Source organism: Barbus barbus, assembly GCF_936440315.1.
Source record: "Barbus barbus genome assembly, chromosome: 3".
In the NCBI taxonomy this organism is placed as follows: Eukaryota; Metazoa; Chordata; class Actinopteri; order Cypriniformes; family Cyprinidae; genus Barbus; species Barbus barbus.
Genome location: NC_136731.1, coordinates 20,046,307 through 20,072,186, shown reverse-complemented (window position 1 = coordinate 20,072,186; position 25,880 = coordinate 20,046,307). Strand labels below are relative to the sequence as shown.

The following is a 25,880-nucleotide window of genomic DNA, read 5'->3' as shown; positions in this document are numbered from 1 at the left end:
GACCTCTGAATGGGGAAGCAAGAGTGAATGGATAGCAGACCAGATAAACAGAAATTATCTTGTATCTGTTCTTTATTCTAGTACAGGGCTCCAGACTAACATTTGAGAGCAGTTGCAACAGTGCCACTAAGTTCTACAGATGGTGGTGCCAGGAGCAGATTTGGTAGTGCTGGGGGGTTGTGGGTGGGGTATTAAAAATAAAGATAATTTAATAAAACAAGTGCTATTGATTTGCAGTAATAAGAGCAGTTACTCATATTACATGTTTATTTCTTGGTAAGACACCTTTTTACTGTAAAGCACTGAGCTTGAGTTGATGCATACAAAATTTAGGCCTACTTTTTAACAACAGTAACGTGCAAAATTCTTGAATAGAAAAATAATATAGGCTATTCTACTCTCATTAAATGTACCATTATTCTTATAGTATATGTAATTGACCGATAACTGCAGGGATAATAAAAAAAAAGATGAATAATGTAATAACATTCAACTTTTTCTGCTACAACACCAGGGTTACAGTCAACGTACTGCTTCTGGTTCTCTACGTCAGCGCCGTTTGATCTGTTTATCACAGAGATTTCGGTGCATAATTTGAATGCATCTCACTAGATCTCGCAGCAATCTTTATTCATTCTGTGGTGAATTCAAACGCTTCTCATTGGATTTTGCAGCGCTGTGCAGTAACAGTGTCGCGAAATCTACTTTGGTTCTCGAGTTCAACTGTTCTGGGTTAGGACAAGTTAGCTTGCACTGTGCTCAGTCCAAACTGAGAAACGGTAGCGCGTTTTCATTACGCTTTTTGTTTAGTTTGGCATTTGATGTTTCTCATATGCAGTGCTTATGAGTTAGACAACACGGTGGTAGCACCAGTGTGACCGCTCACAAAATGTAGTTGCAGCGGCAGAAAAAATGGTCGCAGTCTGGAGCCTTGCAGTGTATCGTAGTATCTGGAGTACTATTCTTTGCACTGTAAGAGATGATAAATTATCCTTGGTTTGATTATGGTTACAAATCCGTGTGGGAGGTTCTGGTTGATACTGTTTTGGCAACTAACAGAAATAAAATGGTTTTTAAATTTTTATTTCAGTTAGCATTTTTCATTCCACATAAGTGTTTTATTTTTTATGGTTTTAGTTAAAGGTGCGGTAAGTGATTTCTTATCCCAATTTTGATATTTGAAATCACCAAAACAAAACCCAAAAGGGTCTTGCCCCTATTTTAATAGCTCTGCCCCACACATACCTACACATCCCAGGCAATGACTAGTTCTGTGAAACAAAGCAAAACCAATGTTACTCTCCTATCGAGAAGAAACAAAGCAACCTTGGCGTCCGATCGCAGGCCTTCCCGCTCCTTGAGTTCTCTCCAGCGCTGGAAAGCTAATCCTATATTTACACGGGTCCTACTTCTTGCCTTTTTGTGACACTTTGTCTACACCGGGCGTGAGCGGCGCGGGATGACAATATAACTCCTTATAATCAGTGATGCTGTCTACACTGGATGTGGCGTGGCGCAACATGACAAATCCCCTACAAATAGACAACTGCCGCGTTCTATTTATGAGGTATTGATACAAATTTCATATGATTTTCAAAGGTTACTTTGTCGAGTCCAGTGTAGACAGACTTTAGCTGTTGCGGCGCAGCGTCCGGTGTACACACGGTGTAAGCCTTCTTTTGTTCCCCAGACATTTTCCTCTTTTGATTTTTATCCGCCATCCCTATGTCGTAGCGCGGCTAATGTCCGTCCTGTGCACTGAGCACTCTCTCCTCGCATCATAAGTAGACACGCCCCTTACTGCTGATTGACTGCATGTTTGTTTTGGTACTGGGCCCGACATAGTTTTCTAAAGTGTTTTTGAAATTTAAATTTTAGAATTTGAAATTTTTTAGTGCTCAAATAAATCTGTCTATTATTTTATAATTGAAAAACTATGCAGGAATATGTATAATGACTAAAATAGCTTTTATAATTCTGCAATCCATTTGGTGGTTATTTTTCCTCAAACAGGGGGGTGGGGGGACTATAAATAGTTTCAGAAAAAATATTGCATGAATGTCATTTTTCATGGTATCTTCTTCAAATTTGAAATATAAACTCATGAGACATGTGGCTTTCGATCCATTACTTTTCTGCATTGCTCCAGGACTTATTTCATGTATTTGTATATGAAATAACGCATATTCTCTCAGAGACGAGACGAATCTACTTCAACGTGCTGATAACAGTATAAATGATTAGACCTGTTTTAAAGACCCCATGTGTCTACATTGATAGTTGGCAGTCTGTGGGTCCAGTCTCATTCTTCCCACTGGTTGCTCTTTTGCAGCTAACTTTCTCAGTTGGTCGCAAGAGCACATGATTTGGTCGCAATTTTTTTTTTTACATTTATTTTATTCAATTTGCTATAACATGGGATTAGGGAGGGGAAGATTCCCCAATTCCGCTCAGTGAATCGGCATAAAAAGCAACAATGTGATGCATTGGTTTAGCAAGTGTGCATTGGCTACAAGTTGTCATTTATATTGCGATGCATCTTTTGTAACATATTTGCATCCGTAAAAAAACGATTTATTTCTATATAATTACTAGTGGATGCGCTATACTTTTATTATTTAGAAAGTGACCAATAAACTGTGACAATATTTTATATGTAGATTGATTTCTCCTCTCTAAACTGTGTCTCAAGCGTGTTCTGTCATCACCGCTGCTGCGTGAATATGACGAATCACAACACCACGGAGACCCAAGGAAAAACAGGGATTAAAGTCCAAAACCTAACTTGAAACAACTTAACAAATCAATCGGGGCCAAAGCGGTTCCATCAACGACAAATTAAATTCACACAATCTCACTAATTTGTGCTCGCTAATTCTTAAGCAGCCCTTAATGTCGATCATGGATCAGATCAATCCACCATGGCAAACAGCAAATATATCTGTGCTGTTTAATGATTGTGTGTTCCTCAGTGCATAACTGACATGTCACTGGTATATTTTTCATCTGTAAATGTTAGAAAGTTATGCAAACATATCTATCTAATAGGAGCGCAATAATTATGAGCTAAATATGCGTTTTTCAATGTTTGTTGTTGGACATTAAATGTGTCTTTTGTGGAATTTTAAACCTACATATAAGTGTATTTTTATGATAGCAGTGACTGTAAAGGGACTATTCGTAATGGGTAAATCAAATGTAAGCAAGTACAGTACTAATAAGCTCAAATGAGTTAATTTGTGTTTCTTATAGCAGTTAAAATAGCCATTTTCTTTATTTTCATTTTTAATTCAGTGATTTTAACTTAATTTAGTTATTTTAATGCTTTAAAGAGCAATTAGATTGTAATGTTTTAATGTTATACTATCTGTTCTGCAAACTATAAAAGGTACAGCTGTCATACAACCAGGTTACCATAGATCAGGTTAGTTTCCCAGCATAAGTTGCCACAGTGACTAAGCTTGATCTAGGCCTGTGTTAAATTTGCTTCATGAAACCAGATCATTTGACAATGAGTCAGACTAACTGAAATAAGCCTGGCTTATTTGGTTAACTTGTTTTATGAAACAGGCCTTGAGATGTTAAAAGTGATCTCCATTGCATTGTATTGCATCGAATCACATTGTGTTGAGTCGAATCGAAATCGGATCGCACTGTATCGTATCGACCTTTCTCGAACCCCCCCCCCCCCCCCCCCCCCTCGCTCTCTCCTGCTTCACTTCCTGTCATATCTGATCTGTCCTATCACGGTAAAAAAAACAAAAATGGTTTATGAGTTGGGACTGCACACAATATCTAGTCGCACAGGCAGAAAAATGGTTGCAAAATGCAATCATTTGGTCGCAGTCTGGAGCTCTGCCAGTCCTGTTTGTGTGTTTACCGTTGTCTTAACAAATAGTTTCCATAGTTTCTGACAACTTATAGAGATGGGTCAGTGGCGTGTGCTTGGTATGCTTTGGGTGATGTTTCTCAGAAAAGATGATGAATTGAATTCCCGTTTTAAAACACCACTGCTACAGCCATACATGTTCAGACAGATGCATTTGGTCATTGTGTTATGGTGAGATACTCTTTAAAGAAAAACCATAAGCGTTGTGTTTTAAAAAGACGTGTCAAGTTTAAAATAGTCCAGCTTTAAAAATGACTTCTGGTCTGTTCCAGTCATTTGTATGAAAGAATGTTGTGTGTGAACATCACATAATAACTTCATAGGGGTCAGGTTAACCCAAAACCAGCCTAATAATGCAGGGCTAAAATGAACAGTTCACACTAAAAGGAAAGTTGTGGTCACTTACTCACTTCAGTCATGATTTTATCATGATTCTTTATCATGTTGGTTTTTAGACTATTTGCAAGTTACGCAACAGTACAGCCAAACTAATTTCCCTATTTAAAAGCATTACCCTATAAGGTAACAGAACATAAAATAAAAAAAGAATTATAGACAATTAAAACCGTAGTAGGGGTGGGTGATATGAACAAAATATTTCACTTTATTTTATTAAATATAATAACAAAATGCAAATTACAAACAAGGAAAGGGAAGATACAATTGAAACAAACTGCTGCAATTTTTCAGGTATTGTTGGTCTGTTTAACAGCAGCATTCATCATAGTCTGAAGTCTTGCATTTATACTATCAGAGCAAAAGATGCCTTCTGTAATCTAAAATCTTGTAGCACTGCTGTGGCTAGTGAGTAATTGTGGTCTTATTTATAAAAGACATCAAGCAACAGTCAGTTAAATTGTGTATCAGTACTGTGTGCAGTTGAAATGAGTAGAGGCTTCAAACAAGTCACTCACATCTCTCTCTTTCTTTCTCTGTCTGTCTCCAGTAGCGTGATCGGCGTAGTCTGTGTCTGAGCTGGTGACTTCTCTCTGGACGGCGTGAAAGCAGCTCTTCTGCTGATTGCTCCTGGAGAAGATGTGTGCACTCACATAAGAGACTCTTCACACGAGAGACAAAAATGTGAGTCAATAGCCTGACAGCACCTTCCATTTCAGACTTGTCATGATTCCTGAGGGGTAATAAAAGCATAATGTGTAAATAATGGCTGCTAAATAGGCTAACAGCTTTATGAAAAGTGGCAGAGTGGTTTGTGTCTGTCAGATCACTTCCTTGTAATCAGAACATTGTCATATATATATAACAATGGTAGTGATGTGCATTTTTTACTTTACAAGACAGTCATTTTTTTGTTTAAAAAAAAAATGTTTTTATTTATTGTTTTTATGCATATTATCACATCAAACCCACATCAAAAGATCTTCACAATGTTGATTTTGCTTCCTAAGTTTACCTTCCTAAGGCCACGTTTTTTATTAATAAGTACAATATATTAAAACAATGGCAGTAATGTAAAGTAAAAAATACATAGAGGTGGAGACAGTCTAAACAAAGCATGCAAATACAGTACAGGAATCGGCCCATTACCAGAATTTCCCCAGCCCTGACATCATCAGCATAACAGTGTGATTCAAATGCATAGGTGCTAATCCAATCAGCCTGACAGTATCACCCATACCTTCTTAACTTGGGACAATGACACTGTTCAGGAGGTGCATAAAGACAAAAGGTTAATGTCAGACACCTGGATTGCTTGACTCAATCTTCTTTGAATATCATCATCTATGCCTCAAATGCTAAATTCAGTCTACTAAACTTTCTCAGTTTATATACTATTGTATTGGAACCTAAATGAAACATTTAATAAATTTGTAATACAACACACTTAAAATATTGTTTATGTATTTGTGACTAAAGCATGTGGAGTAGGCAGAAAATGATTATGGCTTGTCTACAGCTGATAGTCTGGATTTCACTGCTAGCTGGCCAACACAAAGAAATACAGTCTGAAAGTGGGAATAATGCTTGTAATAGGACACTAGCTTGACCCCGATGACAAAACTGATGAATTGAGCTTGAACTACTAATACTGTGAAAAAACTGGTTTGGGAGGTTTCTTTATTTTAATTCTTGTTATGTGTCTGTGGCTCAGTGGTGTAGAGCATTGCGTTAGCAGCACAAAAGGTTGTGGGTTCAATTCCCAGGGAATGCACATACTGATAAAAAAAAAAATGTATATCCCGAATGCACTGTAAATGTAAATGCAAACTCTTGTCTTTAGTAAAAGTCCAGGTAATTCTGACATTCCTACTGTATTTTATATAGAACAATAGATTTTTGTGCAGACGAGCAAACTATATAATATGAGGGAACTTTCCCCAAACTTCAGGTGTTTCTGGCCTTGTTGTGATGCTCCTGGGTCTCTGTAGAAACGAGTAGCAGAAGTTTATTTTTAACACTGTCCCTGATCTTTTCCGGCTAATATTAATGATTGTGATTTGCATTTCAGTGTGGATTTTTTTTTGTTGATGATTTTCTTACAATGACAAAAGAGATTCTTTAAGAAGTTTAGAACTTTTTTTTTTTAACTGACAGTAAATTTGCAGTTCTGCTTATGAGCAGATTTGGAGAAACTCTGTGCTGATAGTTTAAAAGGGTACGAAATGGTTGTGAAAAAAATCTAAAATCTCACTCATTTTAGTGAAAAAAAAAAAAAACTGAACAATGAATTAAAAAAGCTACAGCATGTGAGGACTGACTCTTGAAAATCAAACTTTGTGCATGCCAGACTATTTTACTTCTTAGGACAGTGAAAGAGATCATTTCAAAATAAAGCTGTTGATCAGTTTCTCAGGGTGTATTGCGGATCAGTATGTATGCAGTGTTTGTTTCATGCACAGCAGTTCTTCAGTTTCCATCTTGGCTAAAATTCTTTGATCCTCCTCTTGTTATGGAGGATTAATCTGTTTGGTTTATTTATCCTCTGTTAGCTAAAGTGTACTTTTAAAGTATATATGGCAAATAAAACCAGTGCAGTTACCAGTACAAAACGGTAATCGTGCTTCACACAGACACTCTTGCTGTTGTCTTAGGCTGATGATCTCTAGTTTAATGCACAAGTGAAAGTGAACCTAATAACAGTATAAGCTCATGCTATGGATATGTGCATCATAAAACATACACTACCTTTCAAACATTAAGGGTTGGTGTTACTTTGAAACTAACAGTCAAGACATTTATAATGTTACAAAAGATTTTTATTTTTCACAAAAACAAAGCGTCACAACTGTTTTCAACATAAAAAAAATTCTTCACAGGATTGAATTACATTTTAAAATGTATTCAATTAGAAAACGGTTATGTAAAATTGTAGTAATATTTTTATAATATTGCTGTTTTTACTGGGTTTTTTTATCAAATGAATGCAGCCTTGGTGAGCAAAAGATATCTTTCAAAAAATGTTACCAAACCCATTTTAAAATCAGGAATACAATTTAACCCCAGTGCCATCTTAAATTGTTTAAGCACATTAAAACAGTCTTTTTCAGGCTGCTCAAGCTAATGCGCATAAGTGCTTTTGAGTAAACAAACTAAGTTAAAATTGGCTCTTAACAGTAAGGTGGAACTCTCATATTGAGCATTGTGGTTTCTCATGTTCATAAATGTACAAGGGTACAAATTCTGAATTCTACAGACTTCCATACTGAAGGTGCACCAAGAACTGCACACATTTTTAGTTGGGCTTCAGGGCAGTGTTTGTTTGTATCTGCGTCAAAAATAGTTTCTGCTTGTGCCCTTTTGAAGATGATCTGTGTCCTCCAGAGGACATGTCTGCTGCTGTGAGCGTGTTCACGTCGGATGTGTGCAGAGCTGCGGCGGTATGACAGGAGACAGAGAGGGGTCAAGGTGTCTGTTGGCAGTCTTGTGTGCCAGCGTATGGCTACTGTGTTATTGCAGGGCACATCGCCCCACACAACAGATGGGAGGGGTTCTGTCCCGCGTGCCACGGGAGGCTTACGTTAGGACCAGATGGGGGAGAGAGGACAGCTCTTTTTATGTGTGTGTGTGGGTCCTCTTCATTTCACTTAGTGGGTCACATGAAAGCTGTTCATTGTTCTGGTTTTTTTGTCTATCCTGTACTTCCCTCTTTTCTTCATGGGCTCACTCTCACCTGCTCTAGCCTTTGTACTCCTCCCTGATGCAGGCAAACACACACACGCAGAACAGATTACTTGTCCCTGTTCTCTCCAGCCAGGTCCCTGTTGACTCAGGCTTCTCAAACGTTCAGATGATTAATGTGCTCAGAATCTGAAGGCGCTTGCCGCTGCCACCGCCTCATCCATTCCTCCCATCCCCCTGCTTCTCCTCTTTCTCCCCCAAACCCATCTATGTTTGAATGCAGGATCACACACACACACACACACACACACACACACAGAGCTACCAAATGCTGGTGAGGTTCGTTCCAGCCTCTCAGACTTGTGCTTTGTCACTCAGGCAGCTGCTATATTGTCTTGGGCGGTGTTGGGGAAGGCACGTGCTCTCCGGGCAGAGGGACTGCCGCGGTTTGGCCAGGCTCTGGCGCGCTGCTGCAGAGGGCTTCCTGACAGAATGTGAAATTGGAGGATGTCTCGTCCTCCCCCAGCCTGAAGACACAGAAAACACAGATCTCACATACACACACTTAAAGGAGTGGTGGAGTCCTGTGATGGGGCAATAAAAGTGAGTGCAGATGGTCAGGCCTGGATAGAGGTTTACCTGGAATGTGAGCGGTTGAGGTCAAAGGTTAGAGTTCCTGTCCCCTCTGGCAGACGGAAGGCACTGTGTGTACAAATCTTGGTTTACTTGTAAGGGCCAAATGTCCTCGTGTGAGAAATCTTGAAAACTGACTTGTATATTTATATTTTTCATAAAATTGTGTACAGCTGTTTTCAGCATTGATACTGAATGTTTCTTGAGCAGCAAATCAGCGTATCAGAATGATTATGTGACACTGAAGACTGAAGTAATGATGCTGAAAATTCAGCTTTGCATCACAGGAATAAATTACATATTAAAGTATATTCAAATAAGCAGTTATTAAAAATTTTAATATTTCACAATATTACTGTATTTTTGGTCAAATAAATGCAGCCTTGGTGAGCATAATAGACTTCTTTTAAAAACGCAAATCATACCAAGCTCAAACCTTTGCGTGACAGTGAATAGTAGTGTTATCCAGGTGAAAATTGTGAGTTCAGAGCTCTTTAATATCCCTCCTCTCCTCAATGCATGCGATTTCAGATGCTATTCGTGTCTGTGGTACAAACAGCACAGGTTGTTGTTAGTGATCGACCGATATTGATTTTTTTTTTTTTTTTTTTTTTTTTTTTTTTTCCCGATACCAATTATTTGCATGTTTATGTGCCCGATAACCGATATGCAGAACCGATATTTATTTACTGTTATAAAGTAAATAAATGACTGCGTGAAGTAAGTCCATACTTCACTTTGGTTTTTCCTCCTTTCAGTCATCTTAACAAAAAATGTTTTGAGAATTAGCAGTCTTTCATGCAGGGCTCTAGACTCATTCTTCCCACTGATCTCACTTTTGCGACTAGCTTTCTCAGTCGCACGAGCACATCATTTGGTTGCAATTTGTTTTTTTTTTTGTTTTTTTTTTTCTACAACATTTGATTAACCAATGTATGCTGATGAACTTTTATCATAGTTTATTTATATGGTAATGAAAGTGTTCAACATTCAACTTCATCGGTATTATCTGTGATTTATATTTTGTGAACAGGAATTCCTTTTTTCATGCTCTTTCACTTTCAAATTTGCGATCTTGGTGTCACATTTTACAAGAAAAGATAATTCTCTGTTTTGCTTATATCTACACACCTTTCATTTTTTAAGACTAAAAGAAAATATGGATTCATTGTTATTCTTAATTAAAAAGCACAACAACAATAAAACAGTAGGTTACAATGACAAACTAGCTTACATAACATTTATCAACAAAAACGAATAAGACGAGGCATGGCACAGGACACATCACATGCTGTACTATATACCAAGTATATTACAGAATGTTTAGCAAACTCTGAGGAAGCAAATAAATATTAATATATATATATTTGTTTAATTAAGGAAAGCCTCCATAGCGTAACGTGAGGTAAACAGCAAAGATAACGAGCTTCTCAAAACGAAAACAAAAAGAAAAGTAAAACTAAACTGGCTGTCGCTGACAGGACTTGCATGTTTTTTCTACAAGAACACCAGCATGTTCTGGTTTAAGAAGCGGTCTTTTACTTTAGTTTGAAAACAAAATCCTCCGTTGCGCTCCGTCCGCGACGCGCACCTTCGCGCTCGTGCTGACGCGGCGAGTATAAACCAGGCTCTACCCACGAAGCGCTCGCGCTGAAAGCACCTCTCTTCACGTGATCAGTGAAATCTGACTCCTGCTATAATGTGCTGTGGCTGGCAGCGCGCGCTGTATGAAGCAGACCCTTTGGAGCAGCGCAGACCATGCACTCGTACAAATGCGACCACGTCTAATTTTAACTTGCAAAAAATTACCATTTTGGTCGCAGTCTAGAGCCCTGTCATGTTAAATTTAATCTTCGTATTACAACAATAAAAAACATTTTATTTATAAAAAGCTTTAGCAGCAACACTAATATTAGCAGTAAACAAAATAAACGTAGAATGTCTAATGTTTTCAAATGGAGAAAATAAAGGACAGGAGTCATATCAACTTCATTTTTAACTACAGTTTTAGTAGGTTTATAAGCTGTTTAATAGGCTAAAGAGTGAAGAATAATTCACTGGATAATGTTAATTCACGGAATAATATTCTCTGGAATATTGGAATATAACAAGCATTGTATTTTATTGCATTTCTCAACTGGCATGCTCTAAATTATGCTGCTGACAGAGCGGTTTATCTTTGCATTTACACAGAACTATAGGCTACTCAATCTGCGATCGATTGCAGAGAATTTCCATAGAGTTGTATTAATTTAGTAATTAAATAATGGTTATATAGTAAGTGTTAATACAATTTAGGGTGCTTCAAAAAGAGTGAATCAAAAAGAGCTGTGCTGAGCATTTTTTGAGCATCAATCGCTGAGTGAATTGCAATATGAAAGCGGCTTCACGAGACTAATGATGAGCATATAGACAACAGAGAGAGAATTAAATTCAATGCTTTTATTTCCAACATGTAATCATTCATGGCTGTATTTAATTCATGCAAAGTTACGTCTTTATTTGGAGAGGACTTGATGGATTATCTACATGACTCTGACTTCACGAGACTAATAGACCACAGAGAGAATTCAATTCAGCGCTTTTATTTCCAACATGCTCTAATTCATGGCTGTGTTATTTCAGGCAAAGTTACATCTTTATAGGGACAGGGCTTGACAGAGTATCTTATTTATCGTATGTCTTAGAGCCAAGTTGCATAAACTACATATCAGGCATTTATGTAATACATCTAATTTGTGCATTAATGACTGTAATATTAAATAGTTTACTAACTACAGCAAATCAAGTACCTGCACGCCGTTGTTGTCTCGTCTCTCCTCAGATGCGCTGCAATTGCGATCCTGTTTATCGGTGAATCTGATATTACAAAACCGATATCCGATTATGGAAAAATACTAAAATATCTGGAAAAGTATCGGTAAATCGATATATCGGTCGATCTCTAGTTGTTGTGTGACAATTTTTAATACACAGGGATTCGAATTTGAACCCCTTAACCATGAGTAATGATGTTTGCTTTAGCAAGCACTGGGAATTAGTGCTTAAAGACTTAAGACGTAAAGAACTGTGGCACAGTGGTTAGATGCATGTAGTATAATATTGAGCTGTGGTCATGTTGTGAGTTTGAACCTGGCTTATTACTTTCCCTTTCTGTACTATATCTATGAATCAAAGCAGCAAGCGGCATAGAGGTAAAAGTGTTTTTGTCTCTGTGTCTGAGCAGAGAAGGTTTGGGTTTATAAAGTGGTGGATGAGCTTACATGGGATTTTCCACGTCACATCTGTTAATCGACATTGAATCTGCTGTTGTGACCTCATCTCTATAGAGATCTGTCACTCTCACATGGCCCAGCACGACGCCCGCCTTTATTCTCACTGGCACTCAATACGTGATAATTGCTCGTTAGCTTCTAATGTAAATCCCTCTCACTTTTGGGTTGGAATGATTGTTTACAAGTGTCCTTTTAATGAGACAATCCAATCTACATGGACTTTAGAGGAGAAACCATATTTAATTTGACGCCAATGAAAACAAGGCTTTGAGGGATGGAAGTACAGCCTGTAATTGAGGTCTTTAGGCCACAGCTCATTTTAAAAAAAATATATGGGAGAATAATTTGCATGCATAAATGTTCAAAAGTCCTTGTGAGGACTTTCCGAGTTTAAATGTGAAGGTAAATATTAAAATATGAAGATGCATTTTTAACTTTCAACGTGTATCTTCATATTTTTCATTTTTCAGTATATGAACATAAATTACCCCAATGTAAGAATGCATAAAGAGCAAGTTATGTATTCTTATATTGGGGCATATAAATAAAATACAATAAATAAATGTTTTGGTATTGATTTTACTTTAAACATTTTTCATTTTGGGTACAAGGTTTGAAATAGTAGTTCCTCTTTTGGACAAAAATGGCCCTTTAAATAATTTCAGATTAAAGTATTAAAGGATACATTTATACTATAATATCAAAGCATAAACTTATAAGATAAATATTGAGATTTATCTGTTGATCTGTAAACAACTGTTAAATATCAATATGTATCTTATAAGTTTATGCTTTGATATTATAGTATAAATGGATCCTTTAATACTTGCGTATCTGCTCTGAAATTATTTAAAGGGCCCTTATGCCAGTTATAGCAGCTCACAAACCATCGCTCTTCTGTTCTTCTCTCTCTCGTCCAACATTTTCCCCTCCTCTGTGTGCTGGCTGTCATGTTTGTAACTGGGTGGTCCTAAACTGAAAGTAAAAGAGAGTGAGGTAAAAGTGGTAGAGAAGGCGGGGGGATGGGAGGAAATTAGCCTGAGTCATGATGATGATGATGATGTGTGTGTGTGTGTGTGTGTGGACAGATGGTGGGCTGATGCCATTGGGGGAGGAGACAGTCAGTGTAGACGGCAGGTCATTAGGGGAATGAGAGGTCGTCCCACTCTGTCACACAGACATTGATGTGTAATTCTGAGCTCAAAGAGAGAGTTCACCCATAAATGAAAATTGTCGTAACTTACTCATCACATCATTCCAAACTCTCAATTTTCCATACAGTGGAAGCCTACCAATGATTGTTAAGCTCCCACTGTATGGTAGTCATGTATGGACACATTCCAAGTTTCCTGGAGTTATACAATAGGGCAATGCTTAACGATGTCTCATTTGTTAACATTATTTGTTAATGCATCTAAAGTCAACTATCAGTTAGCTATATTTTTTATTAAACTTTGTTAAAAGTTACTTAAGGCTGGCCCACACTAAAAGATTTTTGACATTTTCAAAATGTGAGAACACAAACATAACTAAAAAAAAATCATAAACTGAATTTTTTCCTATAGCGTGGGACCTATAGGAGTGCCGCGATGTGAACTTTATATGTTACAGCTAGGGATGCAACAATACCATTTTTTCGGAACCGATCTGCCGATACCGATCTGATACCAGTGCAGTTATTATTAATCAATGTTGAATTTCTATATTTCTGTGTGTTGACCTGATCATCACTCTTTTGTATGCTAAACACAATCTGCTAAATATAGACAACTTTATTTTAATGAAAAATAAGAAATGAAAAAATATATAATCATAATTTATGACAAAAATACTATTATAAACTAGGTTAGTGGATAATTCAGTAGCAAAAATTACTCTACAAAAATCATGGTGCACAATAATTTTATAAAATCTAAACATTTAGTAAAATAACATTATTTAGCGGGGAACAAATTGGTCTCATCTGACTGATACCCGATTCGAAAGAAAATGCCAGTTTCAGAGCCGATACTGAGTATCGGATTGATGCATCCCTAGTTTCAGCGCGAACTGGAGGTGAGTAATGCTTTTGTCTAGCGTCAGCTCACTCTCAATCATTTAATTCTATGTGACAATCTACAGAGCATTTGTCATCGGGGATACCCCCCCCACACAACAGGATTTCTGATCGTAAATATTCAACGTGTTGGATGTTTACGTTTTGAGATCGTTGTGGCCCAGACCTTCTTCCAAACAGATTCAGTCACTCTTAATGCACCCCCCACCACAGGAAAATCTGATAAGATCATCTGTAGAACCAACAAGATAATCAGGACTTTACCTAGTACTGTCGGAAGTGGAGAAGTGTGTACAAATTATCTTGTAGTGTGTGCCCCGCTTCAGTAAAAATTAGTGCCATCGAATATTTGTAAATAATCGCGTCCAAATAAAAGTTTTACATAATGTGTGTGTGTACTGTGTTTATTTACATGTATATAACTACACGCATGTATATATTATATACATATACACATACATACATAATGTAAAATACACACACATTTCTTAAATGTGTGTATTTATATATACATATAAATATACACAGTACACACATTATGTAAACACAAACTTTTAAAATTGCTAATTGTTTGTAAGTCCACAGTGCACTAATGTTATTAGATTTTAGCTTTGATTTTAAATGTATACATTTTTTGAATGTATTAAATGTGGTGAATGTTGAAATTTGCATGGCAAGATTGATTAAATGCTGTAGAAGTATTGTTAATTCTTGGTTAATGTTAATTGATCTAGTTTACTAATGTTAACAAATGAAACCTTATTGTAAAGTGTTGCCAACAAAAGCTTTGTGTGATAAGTAAAAAAAATGAAGTTGTAACTCTGAAAAGTTTGTGAAATATCATTTTCACACTTCACAAGATTAGACTTCAGTGACCTCAATGGCCATTGGTTCCCGTGTACACATGAGTCATGTGGACTACTTTTACGGTGCTTTTCTATGTTCCACGGAAGAAGTCATCATTTAGACATAAGGACGGGCATGTTTGGAAAAAGATGAGCAATGACACAGTTTGCATTTTGGGTGAACTAACCCTTTAATAAGCCCTGCTGGCTGAAACCACTCCGCTTCAGACTCAACACAAATAGCCCTGATGTAAAACTATAATTTCCACACCAAACTTAAGGCTGTCTGTATCAAAGTTTGTGAATCGTGTAACGTTACCTTGGAGAACATATGGAAAAAATCTTCCCACAGATAACACTACCGAAGTCGACATCCGGTGTCCAAGGAGTATTTGCGTCAATCTCTCATGTGTTTTATGGAGGTGTATCCCTGTGTTGTCCTCTAATTCACCCTCCGGTGGGTCTACTCACACACTCACTGTTTCCATCCTCCTCTTTGTAAGCCCTCCCCGTCCAAAGAGCGTCTCGAGCATCCGTGAGGTTTGGCACAGAGGGCAGTTCCTGTGCTCTGGTTGGGCAGCCCCACTGTGGCTTGTTTTTGTTTTTTTTGTGCCCATGCAGTCTAGACATGTGTGAATGTGTGCGGCGTGTGGGGAGGCAGCAGATAAGGCGGCCCTCGGTGTAGTGGGGGAGGCACGCAGGAGATCGCTCTGAAAAGAATAAGTGGGGGAAGGCGAAACCGAGGGTGAAAGGGGGTGGGGAACTGAAGGTGTGTGTGTGTGTATGCTGAGAAGAGAGAAAGATCCATGCAGGAAGACAGAGAGAGAGGGAGGGAGGGAGGGTGGAGAGTGTTCAAGCTATTGATGGGGAAAGAGAAGGGAGGGGTTAGAGAAATGAGCAAGCGAGGGAGGGGGTGTGTGGGTAGAGCCTCTTCTCAATGAGGAAGCGCCAGAGCCATTTTCACTGAGTAAGAGCACACTGCTCTCGGCGAACGAGCGAAAGAAAGAAAGTGCGCCTTTTGGTTTTTTTCGGAGCAGTCTTCGCTAGTTCTTCCTCTCCCCCGCTTTCTGGCACCCCGCTGGAGGTGGTTTGCGCGAACGAGGCCTTGGGTGGACACACAATGGGGCGAAGTGCCTGTGGCAACTGGGCCGTTGTGCTGCCAAAGGGGGGAGGGAGTAGAGAACCGACCGGCGCACAGAGCTAACAGATCCAGCCGGCCTCAGGCCTCTGTGCCTCTCTCTCTCTCACTCGCGAGCGAGACTCTGATTAGAGGCTTCTGAGGAACCACGAAACCTTCCTCTCAGGACTATGGTGGACTAACTATGGATTAACATGTATTTGGCACAGTGGATTTTAGGACACATACGTCAGAACTGGAGATTCGAGAAGTCGCTGTGTTTTGGGAACGAGTGACAAACTTTTCTTGCCTTTAGTTCCCTTTCTGTTTTGCTTTTGCGCTGAGAGAAACTCATAAATGGATTACAAAATGCATTCCAAGTCCAATGATTTGCTGGATTTTCAGACACTGGATGCCCTTTTGGAAAAAATTGCACATTGCTCAGTCCCTGTTAAAAGGTAAAACTGATAAGTTTTTCTATGAAGTTGCTTTTCTTGAACATTACACAGCTAATCACCAGTGTTGTTTGCTTGTGTTGTGTCTCTTTTTGTTGCTTGCTAGCTTGTAGTTTGATCTCGATTGAACTTGTTAGATATTCAGATTTAGTGTGAGCGTCTTTTGGTTTGATTTACTAGAATGATTTTACATTTTCACTTCTTCAGGTCAGAAATATTTGTCCTTCACTGAGAGTTTTTCCCAGATTGGCCTCAAAATAGTGTTTTAAAAGGTGGCATTGTTGGTAAGAAAGCTAAAAGCCCCGAATAGGCAGCCTCCCTGTGGGAGAGAGGGGGTGTGTGAGCGAGCAGGGGGAGGGGGTGGGTTTTTAGAGGAAGAAGGGGGTGGTGTATTTGTTGTGGCAGAAGGAGAGGGTTCAGCCAGCTATGATTTAGCAACTTTAGTGAATGGTGATCTCAGACTTGCTGCAAATACGCAAATGTAAATGATATGACCTTATTTTCAGACCTTATTGAGCCCTGAAAGATATCTGGAAAAAAAAATTGTAGATGTTTCCTATGAGTTTTAAGGGGGCAACATTCAAAATGAATCAAGGTCTGCATTTAAAATAGGCTCTCTCTTTCTCTTAGCAAGTTTGTCCTGGTTTATTTGCTCTCTTCAGTGCTTTTCTTAGAATATACTTCCTTCTGTCCTTTGCTTGTTTAACCAGACAAAGTCCTTCAGGTGTACCTAGAAAAGCAATTCAACCCAACGACTCTCTTTATAGTCTTTAAATTAACCATCTAGCATGAGTTTACTGTACTTATGTTGCATTTCAGTGAAAGACAAAGACTAAATGCTAGGTTTGGGCATTGTTTGAATTTTGATCAATTCCCATTCCGATTCTTTCCGATTCTCAGTTTCGATTCCAATGCGATTAAAAGATGTCAAACACATTTGGTTTTTTTTTCCAAAACATTTAGTTGGAGCTGAATGCCATGAACAAAAATTAGCAGGCTACATAAAAGCTGGCCTCATTTAAGAGATGCTCATTTGCAAAATAGAGCTGCATGATTTTGGATAAATTGAGAGGTGTTTTGGAGATTGGAGATCTCATGATTCTGAAGATGAAACGGACAACTAATCAAAATCTCACGTAGATTATTCTGAAATATTCAACCTCTTAGCATAACAAATGGCCTTGAGGCTTATAAATGTGTCACATGCGAGCTGGACATTTCCACCCTGGAGTTGGAGTCGTGTGAGGCATGTGGATCAGTTGCAGTCCGGGAGCTGCTGCAGTGGAAAAAAAGTTCTCCAGTCACATTGCGCACATGCCTACCGTGTGCTAGTACGCTCCTGGCTCCGTTCTCCAATAGACGTTTGTTAGACCCGTTCGGAGTCGTTTTAGGTCACTGATCAAAGCGTTAGAACAAACTACACGCCATGGCAAATGTTCAAAACGCCTCTGTTTTGTTTGACGGAGGTGCCTGTGGAGTCCCTGCTGATGTTTGTACAGATTAGTTCCCTCCACTTCGGAAGCCGATTGTAACTCACAAACACAACTGTGAAGTTAGATGGTTTTACTGCTTTCTGCTGGCAGCTGAAGTGGCTGTGAATCCTGAGATGTAGAGAAGAACAGCTCCCAGGAGGAGCGCTGGGGAGACTGGAGTGTGAGAGGGGAGATGGATGAGGGAGGAGGGACTCTTGGCCTGAGCAACTGACTCTCTTCAGTTTCATTTATTATTTACGCATTTGCTTTCAAGCAAATAAACCTGCTGCCCCGGTCCTGTACCTAGACCTCCACTGGGAGCCTGGAGCTTTCTGTCCTGAGAAACTCCCAGCAAGCATAAATGATTAATTGTTTCCTTTCGTTAGGGATGCAGCCATTTTGTTTGCTGTCAGTTTTTACACCCTTCCTTTCGTGTCATGGTTGGGCTTGGCCTGCCTGAAGAACCTGATTTCCTGGTGTGTATGTGTGTTCATGTTGGTCGTAACCAGAGCTGCTTCCTCCCTCGCACACATTCCATAGTGGTACGTAATGATCTGTGTCAGTCCAGTTCAGAGGTCAGCTTTTATTCCGCTGGGCGTTTGGGGCAGGAAGTTTAGCGTCCCGGGTCAGACGTTTCTGCAGTTAATGTCGCTCCTTGGTGGTCATGGGAGTTTGTTAGGGAAGGTTCCCGTTCTTAATAGTGACCTGTTTTCTGTGCTATTTCAAGCCTGTAAAGCACCGTAACGCCTGTTGCACTTGTGAAATTATTAAACTTTGGCTGAAACATGAGCTTTATTTAGTCATTCTTCTCAAGAATAGTAAATAATTTTGAGCAGAGCCTAAAGCAGTGAAGAGTTGTACAACCCTGTGTGCCCTTACAAATTGACAGTTTTAACATCACTGCTAAGTTGTCCAAAGGTAAAGCATTGGAAGGTTATATTAGTTGGTGTGGATTTTGACCAGGCCTTTGCTGGAAATATTTTCTTTACGTATAATTCAAACTACATCAGGCTTTTGATAGTGGTGGATGTTACTGACAAGCCACTGTTTTGTAGCGTTATGTAATAAGTATATAATAAGTTAGTAAATATCTATACCATTTGCTTTTCTGCATGCCAGTTTCAAAAGCAATTAAACACAAAGTTTGCACCAACATTGTTAAAGCATAGTTTCTGAGATTTTTGATGCTTCTCATTTCATCTAGGGCTGTGTGATTAATCGAAATCTAATCGAAATTGCGATTTGCTAATCGCAAACCCTGCGACGTGGACGCAATATTACTCTGTTCCAGAGCATATGCATGACTGCCAGCCTTGAGTGGTGGTCTTACTAACCAATAGAGTGAGAGCACCTCTGTTCTCCCCAGTCAGCACTGCTCTAGCCAACTGCGTAAACACCCACCATTTAAAAAGGGTCAGATCGAAAGTTAGGCAAATTAAAACTAAAGAAAAACGTATGTAACTTCAGCTTCGAAATGACAGACAACGAACAAAAAAGGTCGTTTGCAAGAGCTGAAGCTGGACTTTGCAAATTTAAAATCACAAATCAAATCGCAATGTCAATTTCCCCAAATCGCACAGCCCTAATTTCATCTAGCCTTTTAGTGGTCATGGATGTTAAGGTTAACCAAATAAATGTCAAATGAAATTATCAGGCTAAGCTAAAGTGTATCAATGTTTTCACAAACAAATCATGGTTCATCAAAAACTTTCATACTAAAATATATTCTAGAGTTACAAAGAAATGTAGGAACACCTAAAACCACCCATAAACAGTCACTCTGGGTGGTCTTATAAATATGTTAAGATAAAATTTTAAAATTTTAGATTTGATGTAGAGTACATTTCTTAGAGTAAGAACAGTTGCATTATAGCTTAAGCTGTGAGGTTACGCATACATACAGCTGGCTAAAGGTTATGGTAAAGGTTATGGGGGATGGTTTGGATGCGTTTTATGCAGATTGCTAACCTCGGGCACTCTGTGGCTTATTTGTAATGCTCAATTCATTAACATTAGAACGAGGTCAAGAACAAATTGTGTGTTCCCACGTGTTGTGAATTAGATGGAATTTTTTTCGTGATATGTTCACTTTTGCGGATAAGTATGAATAATCCACGCAATTATTAGTAATTGAGGCCCAGTGCCTTTTGATCTAAGGTCAGGGATTGTTCATGCTCTGCTGAGAGTGTGAAATAAATTCATTATTTTTAATAATGTAATTTATTCACTTTCGTGTGACATTGCAAAGGGGCATTTGTGTAATAACTTGTAGCGGCCAAAATGTTTGGAATGAGGAAAATAAAATGAATGTTTAGCATTCCCAGTGCATTTTATATGGGAACCCGACAGCAGGGATTCAGATAGGATTAATCCCCCTGGTATACTGTCATTATTACAACCTTCAGCCTCCTTGAGAAAAAGTACATGGCAAGCTTTTAGCAAAGTGACAACCTCTTTTAAATGAAGTACATTTCACTGTATTAAGGTCTTATAATGGATTCATTCATACGTTTTAGCGATCTGACACATCTTAACTACCCTGTCGTTTTCTATCCCAGTCCATAGCATGGGCTTTTGTGGCTCTGACCAATGGTCATTGACATTTTTCTTTAGATGTATGTGCAGGGGGTTTTGATATAGGTACCGGTAAAGAGTCCTTTTTCCAAATTTCACTGCAAATAAGAAGCACTGAAATTGTTCAGCTGTACTCACATGACGTCAATGGTATGACTTTTCAATTGTGTAATCATTCATTCACATCTAGATGCGCAACTCCAGATGAGTCTTAAGTGGTCAGAATAGCTTGACTATTTAATATCGATCATAATTTGCTCTACATTTCCCAGATACTGTATTGCTCATTACAGGTTACGATCAAGATTTGTTCCTGATTTTAGATCTCAGAATCTGACTCATGGTCACTGTATCTATTGAGCTTATTTTCTTGGGTTAGGTAAATATGTTTCATAAATGTGCTTTGTGACGTTTAATCCTGTTTTTATTGTACAACCTGTGTATAATTACTTGGTAATAACAAGGTCCGTCTTATACCATGTAGATAGAAATGTCTTTGAGTTAGGGGTTGATTTTGGGTGGGCGATCTTGGCATATAACAATCTTAAAATGCACAACTAGATGAGTAAAGTTTGTAGACAAACTTTAAGTTGGCTTGAAAAAGCCTGGCCCGAAAGTTCGTAAAAGTTTTAAAAGCTTTAAGCTTGAAGTATGAAGGTTTTCAGTTTGAAGTAGTTTGAAATACGTAAAATAGTTTTAAAGATTAAAGTTTGAATGTTTTCAAGGCAATACAGTCTATCAGAAGAACAGACACAGAAAAACAGATCACTGGGGTACCTGTGGTGGCTTCTAGGTGTTGTTATGCTGTTGCTAGGGTACTTTGGGTGGTGGCTAGGGTGTTGCTATGTGGTTGCTAGGGTACACAAGGCGGTTGCTATGGTACCTGGGGTGGCTGCTAGGGTGTTGCTATGCAGTTGCCAAGGTACCCGGGGTGGTTGCTAAGGTGTTGCTATGCGGTTGCTAGGGTACTTGGGGAGGTTGCTATGCGGTTGCTAAGAAACCCAGGGTTGCTAGGGTGTTTCTATGTGGTTGCTAGAGTATCCGGGTGGTTGCTAGGGTGTTGCTAGACGGTTGCTTAGGGTACTTGGTGTGGTTGCTAAGATGTTGCTAGGCAGTTGCTAGGGTACTTGGGGTGGATGCTAAGGTGCTGCTATGCGGTTGCCAGCAAGTCATTGGCATGGTTCACCAGTTGTATGTATCATATTTTATGTTCTCCTGCGAATACAATTAGCTTTCCTGCTGTTAACAGGCTGTAGTGTTTAACTCTGAACGATCGGAGTGCTGCTACCTCAATAAAGTTTATAATTCTCATGTGTTTTAAGCCTTGTCAGTTTAAATATTAAAGTGTTTTAAGCCATTAAAGCATGAGACAGCACAAAATAGATTTCAATGCGGTACTTACACGCTGTGATAGACGTTTTCTGTAAGAGATTTAAATGCGGTACTCACGCGATGTGATGGATCATTTCTGTTCGCACCAGTGGTGCCGCACACACACCTTTACCCCAAACCAGCAGGTTCACGACTTCTCCAACCCCTACTGCTCGGTCCCATCGCCATATTGACTCAAATGCATAGGCAATTGAACTTATTATGGACTCAACTGTGCTTTCAAGGTCATCTCCCTCCATTTCAAAACACGCGTGTGTTCAAAATGTAAAGAAATGCTTATATTATTTCACTGGCCATCGAAGCGAACCAACCCCCGTGACATCACACGCTGTGGTACTGCAAGATAGCGGCGCCCTTGCTCCAAAAGCTACAACAAAACAACCTTTTTTCTTTAAAATGCTTACATTAATCATGTTCGTTATCAAAGTGAAAATTACTAAATAATGTAAATTTAACTGACTGCTTCACTTCCACTTTAATCGTAATTTTTAGGAAAACCGTAAGTCGGAAGAGATATAGCACACCGAGTCAGACCAGTCTGAAGGTTCCCATTAAGCTCACATCATGTTTTATAAAAAAAAAATCTTGTTTATTTTAAGATTTTTTTTAAAAGAATAATTGTAAAAATATATATTTTTTGAAGGTACATAGTCAATCACAAAAAAACAGAACACAAAAATCAAGCAACAAGGCGATCAGTTATATATTCATAATGAAGTGTCATCTAAGCACATATCAACATCTAGACTAGTCCGTGTTCAGCTAAGTAACATTCAAAAATCAAATAAAACAAACCAATAAAACATTTCATTCATGGGGATGAACATAGAAACTAGCCTCATTATGAAACCTCTTTTTAAATGGATGTCAACTTATCTATAGTCTCTTAAGGCTGGAGAACACTACACGATTTTTGTCCTGATTTTCCACAGATTTACAGTCTGGAGAAGTTGATGCTAGTTACCAAAGATCAGAGCCAGTCTGCAGATTTGAGTTGACAGAATCCATAGAAAATCAATTAACTTAACTTAAAGTAGTCCCAAGCTAGGTAACTAGTAATGATATAGCTGTGGACTGCTTTCAGGCGCTGCGTAATATTACTGCGCCTGCTGCACTCATGGTACGGCAGCAAAGTTACTTGATTATTACGTTGGAACGAGAGTATAGTTCCTAGCCATATCGGCATAGAAAATCGCAACTTTTCATTTTCCATTGGTCTTAATCTGTTAACCTTCGCCCCCCATTGTGGGCCTCGCAGGTGAAAATAACCTACCTAAATTAAAATGGTAACAGTTCCTGACAAAGTGTGCTTACACAAACAAATTAGGTATCTTTGAAAAGAAGACACTCTGGGCTTTACTATCTATCATCCAGAGTTGATAATGCTCAAAAAGATAAAAAGTTATAGGCACTGACGTGCCTTGAAAAATATTTTTCCACACTGAATGTTTTTTTATTTCATATACAAATACATGAAATAAGTCCTGGAGCAATCCAGAAAAGTAATGGGTTGAAAGCCACGTGTCTCATGAGTTCATATTTCAAATTTGAAGAAGATACCATGAAAAATGAGATTCCTGCAATATTTTTTCTGAAACTATTTATAGCCCCCCCCACCCCCCTGTTTGAGGAAAAATAACCACCAAATGGATTGCAGAATTATACAAGCTATTTTAGTCATTATACATATTCCTGCATAGTTTTTCAACTATAAAATAATAGACAGATTTATTTGAGCACTAAAAAATACAAAAATAATTGAGTAATAAAAAAGGAAAACAAATTGAAAAGAATGCTTTGTATATAGTATGTATACTGAAGTATTCTGATTGCCAGACATGAAGTGATGTTGGCAGACATGGTCATAGAGTCAGTAATCACACGCTGATGTGCTTCCATTCAGATGATAATCAAACAGATGGGCCATATAATCAATAATAGCTGATCAATGAATCACAATGATAGCCGTCATAGAGTCGCTAATAAACACGCTGATGTGCGTCCATACATATGATAATCATGCCGATACGGCCACATTCCCCACACAATACACAGTAAAACACAATACATATAAAAAATGTAGAAAAAAAAAACAACTGTTTTTTATGGATAAAGCAGATCGCTAAGTTACGCCCCACTCAGATGACAGCTGCGTCAGTGCGTGCGTCACGGCTGGCAGGAGGGAGCGCCAAATTCAAATAAACTGTATTCTGCTTTTCTGAGACTTTTTTTTCCGTGGACGGTCTCATTCTGTTTGTAAAACTGTATGCTACAACACCGTGTTGTTGTTTTTTACCACCAAGACGCTGTTTTTGATCGTAATTTATTCCATAACGGACGCGAACAATAACTCTCCCGAAGAAATGAAACGTAAACAGAGGAATATTCTTCCTTATTACAACGTTATTGTTTTGCTGGACTAAAAGTGCTCGCTGGATGTTGTTCTGTGGACCCTTACCTCTCTAACTAAACTGGGATTTCAGCAGTGGACGCGTTTGTGGCTCGTTATTACAATGAATCTGGTACGTACTGCTGTTCCTTTAAAGTGACAACCATCAGTTAATATGTAAAGTCTGGTTATGAAGTATTTACATAGACGTTCAATGTGGAAGAGCTTAAAGAGAGCTCACTGAGCTTAATTGGAGTAGCAACAATTTTGAATAATTTTCATGTAATATTAAAATGACAGGATTTTTTGCTAAATAAATAGTCTAGGTCATGTATTAAGTTCATACATATTTTAATATGAACAACTATTATTAAAAATATCAATGAAATTATAATTTTTCTTACTGATGTCACACTGAAGCTGTGATTTTTTTTTTTTTTTTTTTTTTTTTTTTTTTTCTCTCCATAGTAGTGCACCCTTTAAGCTCACCTTAAAATAAAAGGAAATCTTTAAAAATTACAGCAGTATAAAACGACAGACCAGCAATAAACTGTAAATTTATAATATTATGGATGTAAAAGTACAAGCCAGTAATGCCTGTGAAGTAATATGTTAGCGTAGCACACAATCTTATACAGCTAGTCAGCTAACTGTGTTCTGTAGCATCTGCGCTGTGTTGCTAAAACTGTATTTTGGATCTAATGTAATTCCCACATTGAAGTTCCAGGTTATAATATGCAAAAGTCGGAACATTAATCTCTTAATTTTACAATAAATAGTGAAACTTACCCAAAATAAAGGCTTAAAAAAAATTACATTTAAGGGGCTCCTCTTTTGGTGAAAGTTTTTAGACAGCTTTCAAAATGGCCGCCAGACAGTGTAAATACACGGAGACCCATATCTTTGTGTGCAATGATCTGATTGACTTTAAATTATAGGACGTATATAGTAACAAACACATCAATTTGTTAAGACATTTTTCTTTTTATAATCTGATCTCAAAAATGGCAGCGTGCTTAATGGGTATGTGAGCTTAATAGGTATGTTTACCCTAGCATTTTCCTTAGCTGTATACATACATTTTGTAAGCTCACTGGTTTCTATTTTGCTCTTCATGTGTATATAAGCATGGCCGTAGAGAGACAGATTATGGAAGTGTAGAGTTCATTAATATTTGACAATTCACCTGAAGCTACTCGTACCATTTAAAAAAAGAAAAGAAAAAAAAGAAAAAGCATGTTGTCTCAAGGTTATGTGGTTCACGTTGTGCAGCGCACCGTGTGAATGTGCAAACTGTGAACTCATGCACACAGTGTTCTGATCGGCTGTGATTTGTGATTGTCCTGCTGCACTGCATTTCAGTGTTCAGGAATCCAGTTGTGTCCGGCCTGGTTAGGGCACTTTGTAATGATTATAATTAAGGCTGCAGCAATTACTTGTACTCATGTTGGGTCAAAAGTTTCTGTTCATGCCACAGTTCAGTAGTGTAGCAATTTACAGATGTCTGAGTGTGGATGACCTGCTCTGTATAAACCAGTTTAAAAATAGGAAATGATTAGCAGTTTTCCCCATGTAGTTTAGTTCTTTAGTTTCACAATGTAATCTGTGGTAATTGAATTTTAAAAGTATATCGAAAAGATCTATGGGATTTTTTTTTTTTTAAGGTTTTTGGAAAGTCCAGTAAATATCTTCTACTGTAAAAGGTC

General features: G+C 38.2%; 1 protein-coding gene across 9 annotated transcripts in view; it reads left to right on the top strand.

Annotated features, from left to right (window-relative positions):
* LOC306856196 (bromodomain-containing protein 4-like) overlaps positions 1 to 25,880 on the top strand; it is a 73,686-nt gene that overhangs the window by 18,288 nt on the left and 29,518 nt on the right. For 7 of the 9 annotated variants that reach the window (XM_079395295.1, XM_079395290.1, XM_079395288.1 and 4 more), the window contains exon 1: positions 15,717 to 16,350. In XM_079395295.1, the coding sequence (XP_079251421.1) occupies positions 16,250 to 16,350 (101 nt within the window). In that variant the 5' untranslated portion in view covers positions 15,717 to 16,249. Of the gene's footprint in view, positions 1 to 4,835; positions 4,970 to 15,716; positions 16,351 to 25,880 lie in introns of those variants that run through there. The other 2 variants (XM_079395294.1, XM_079395293.1) reach the window with 1 other exon arrangement.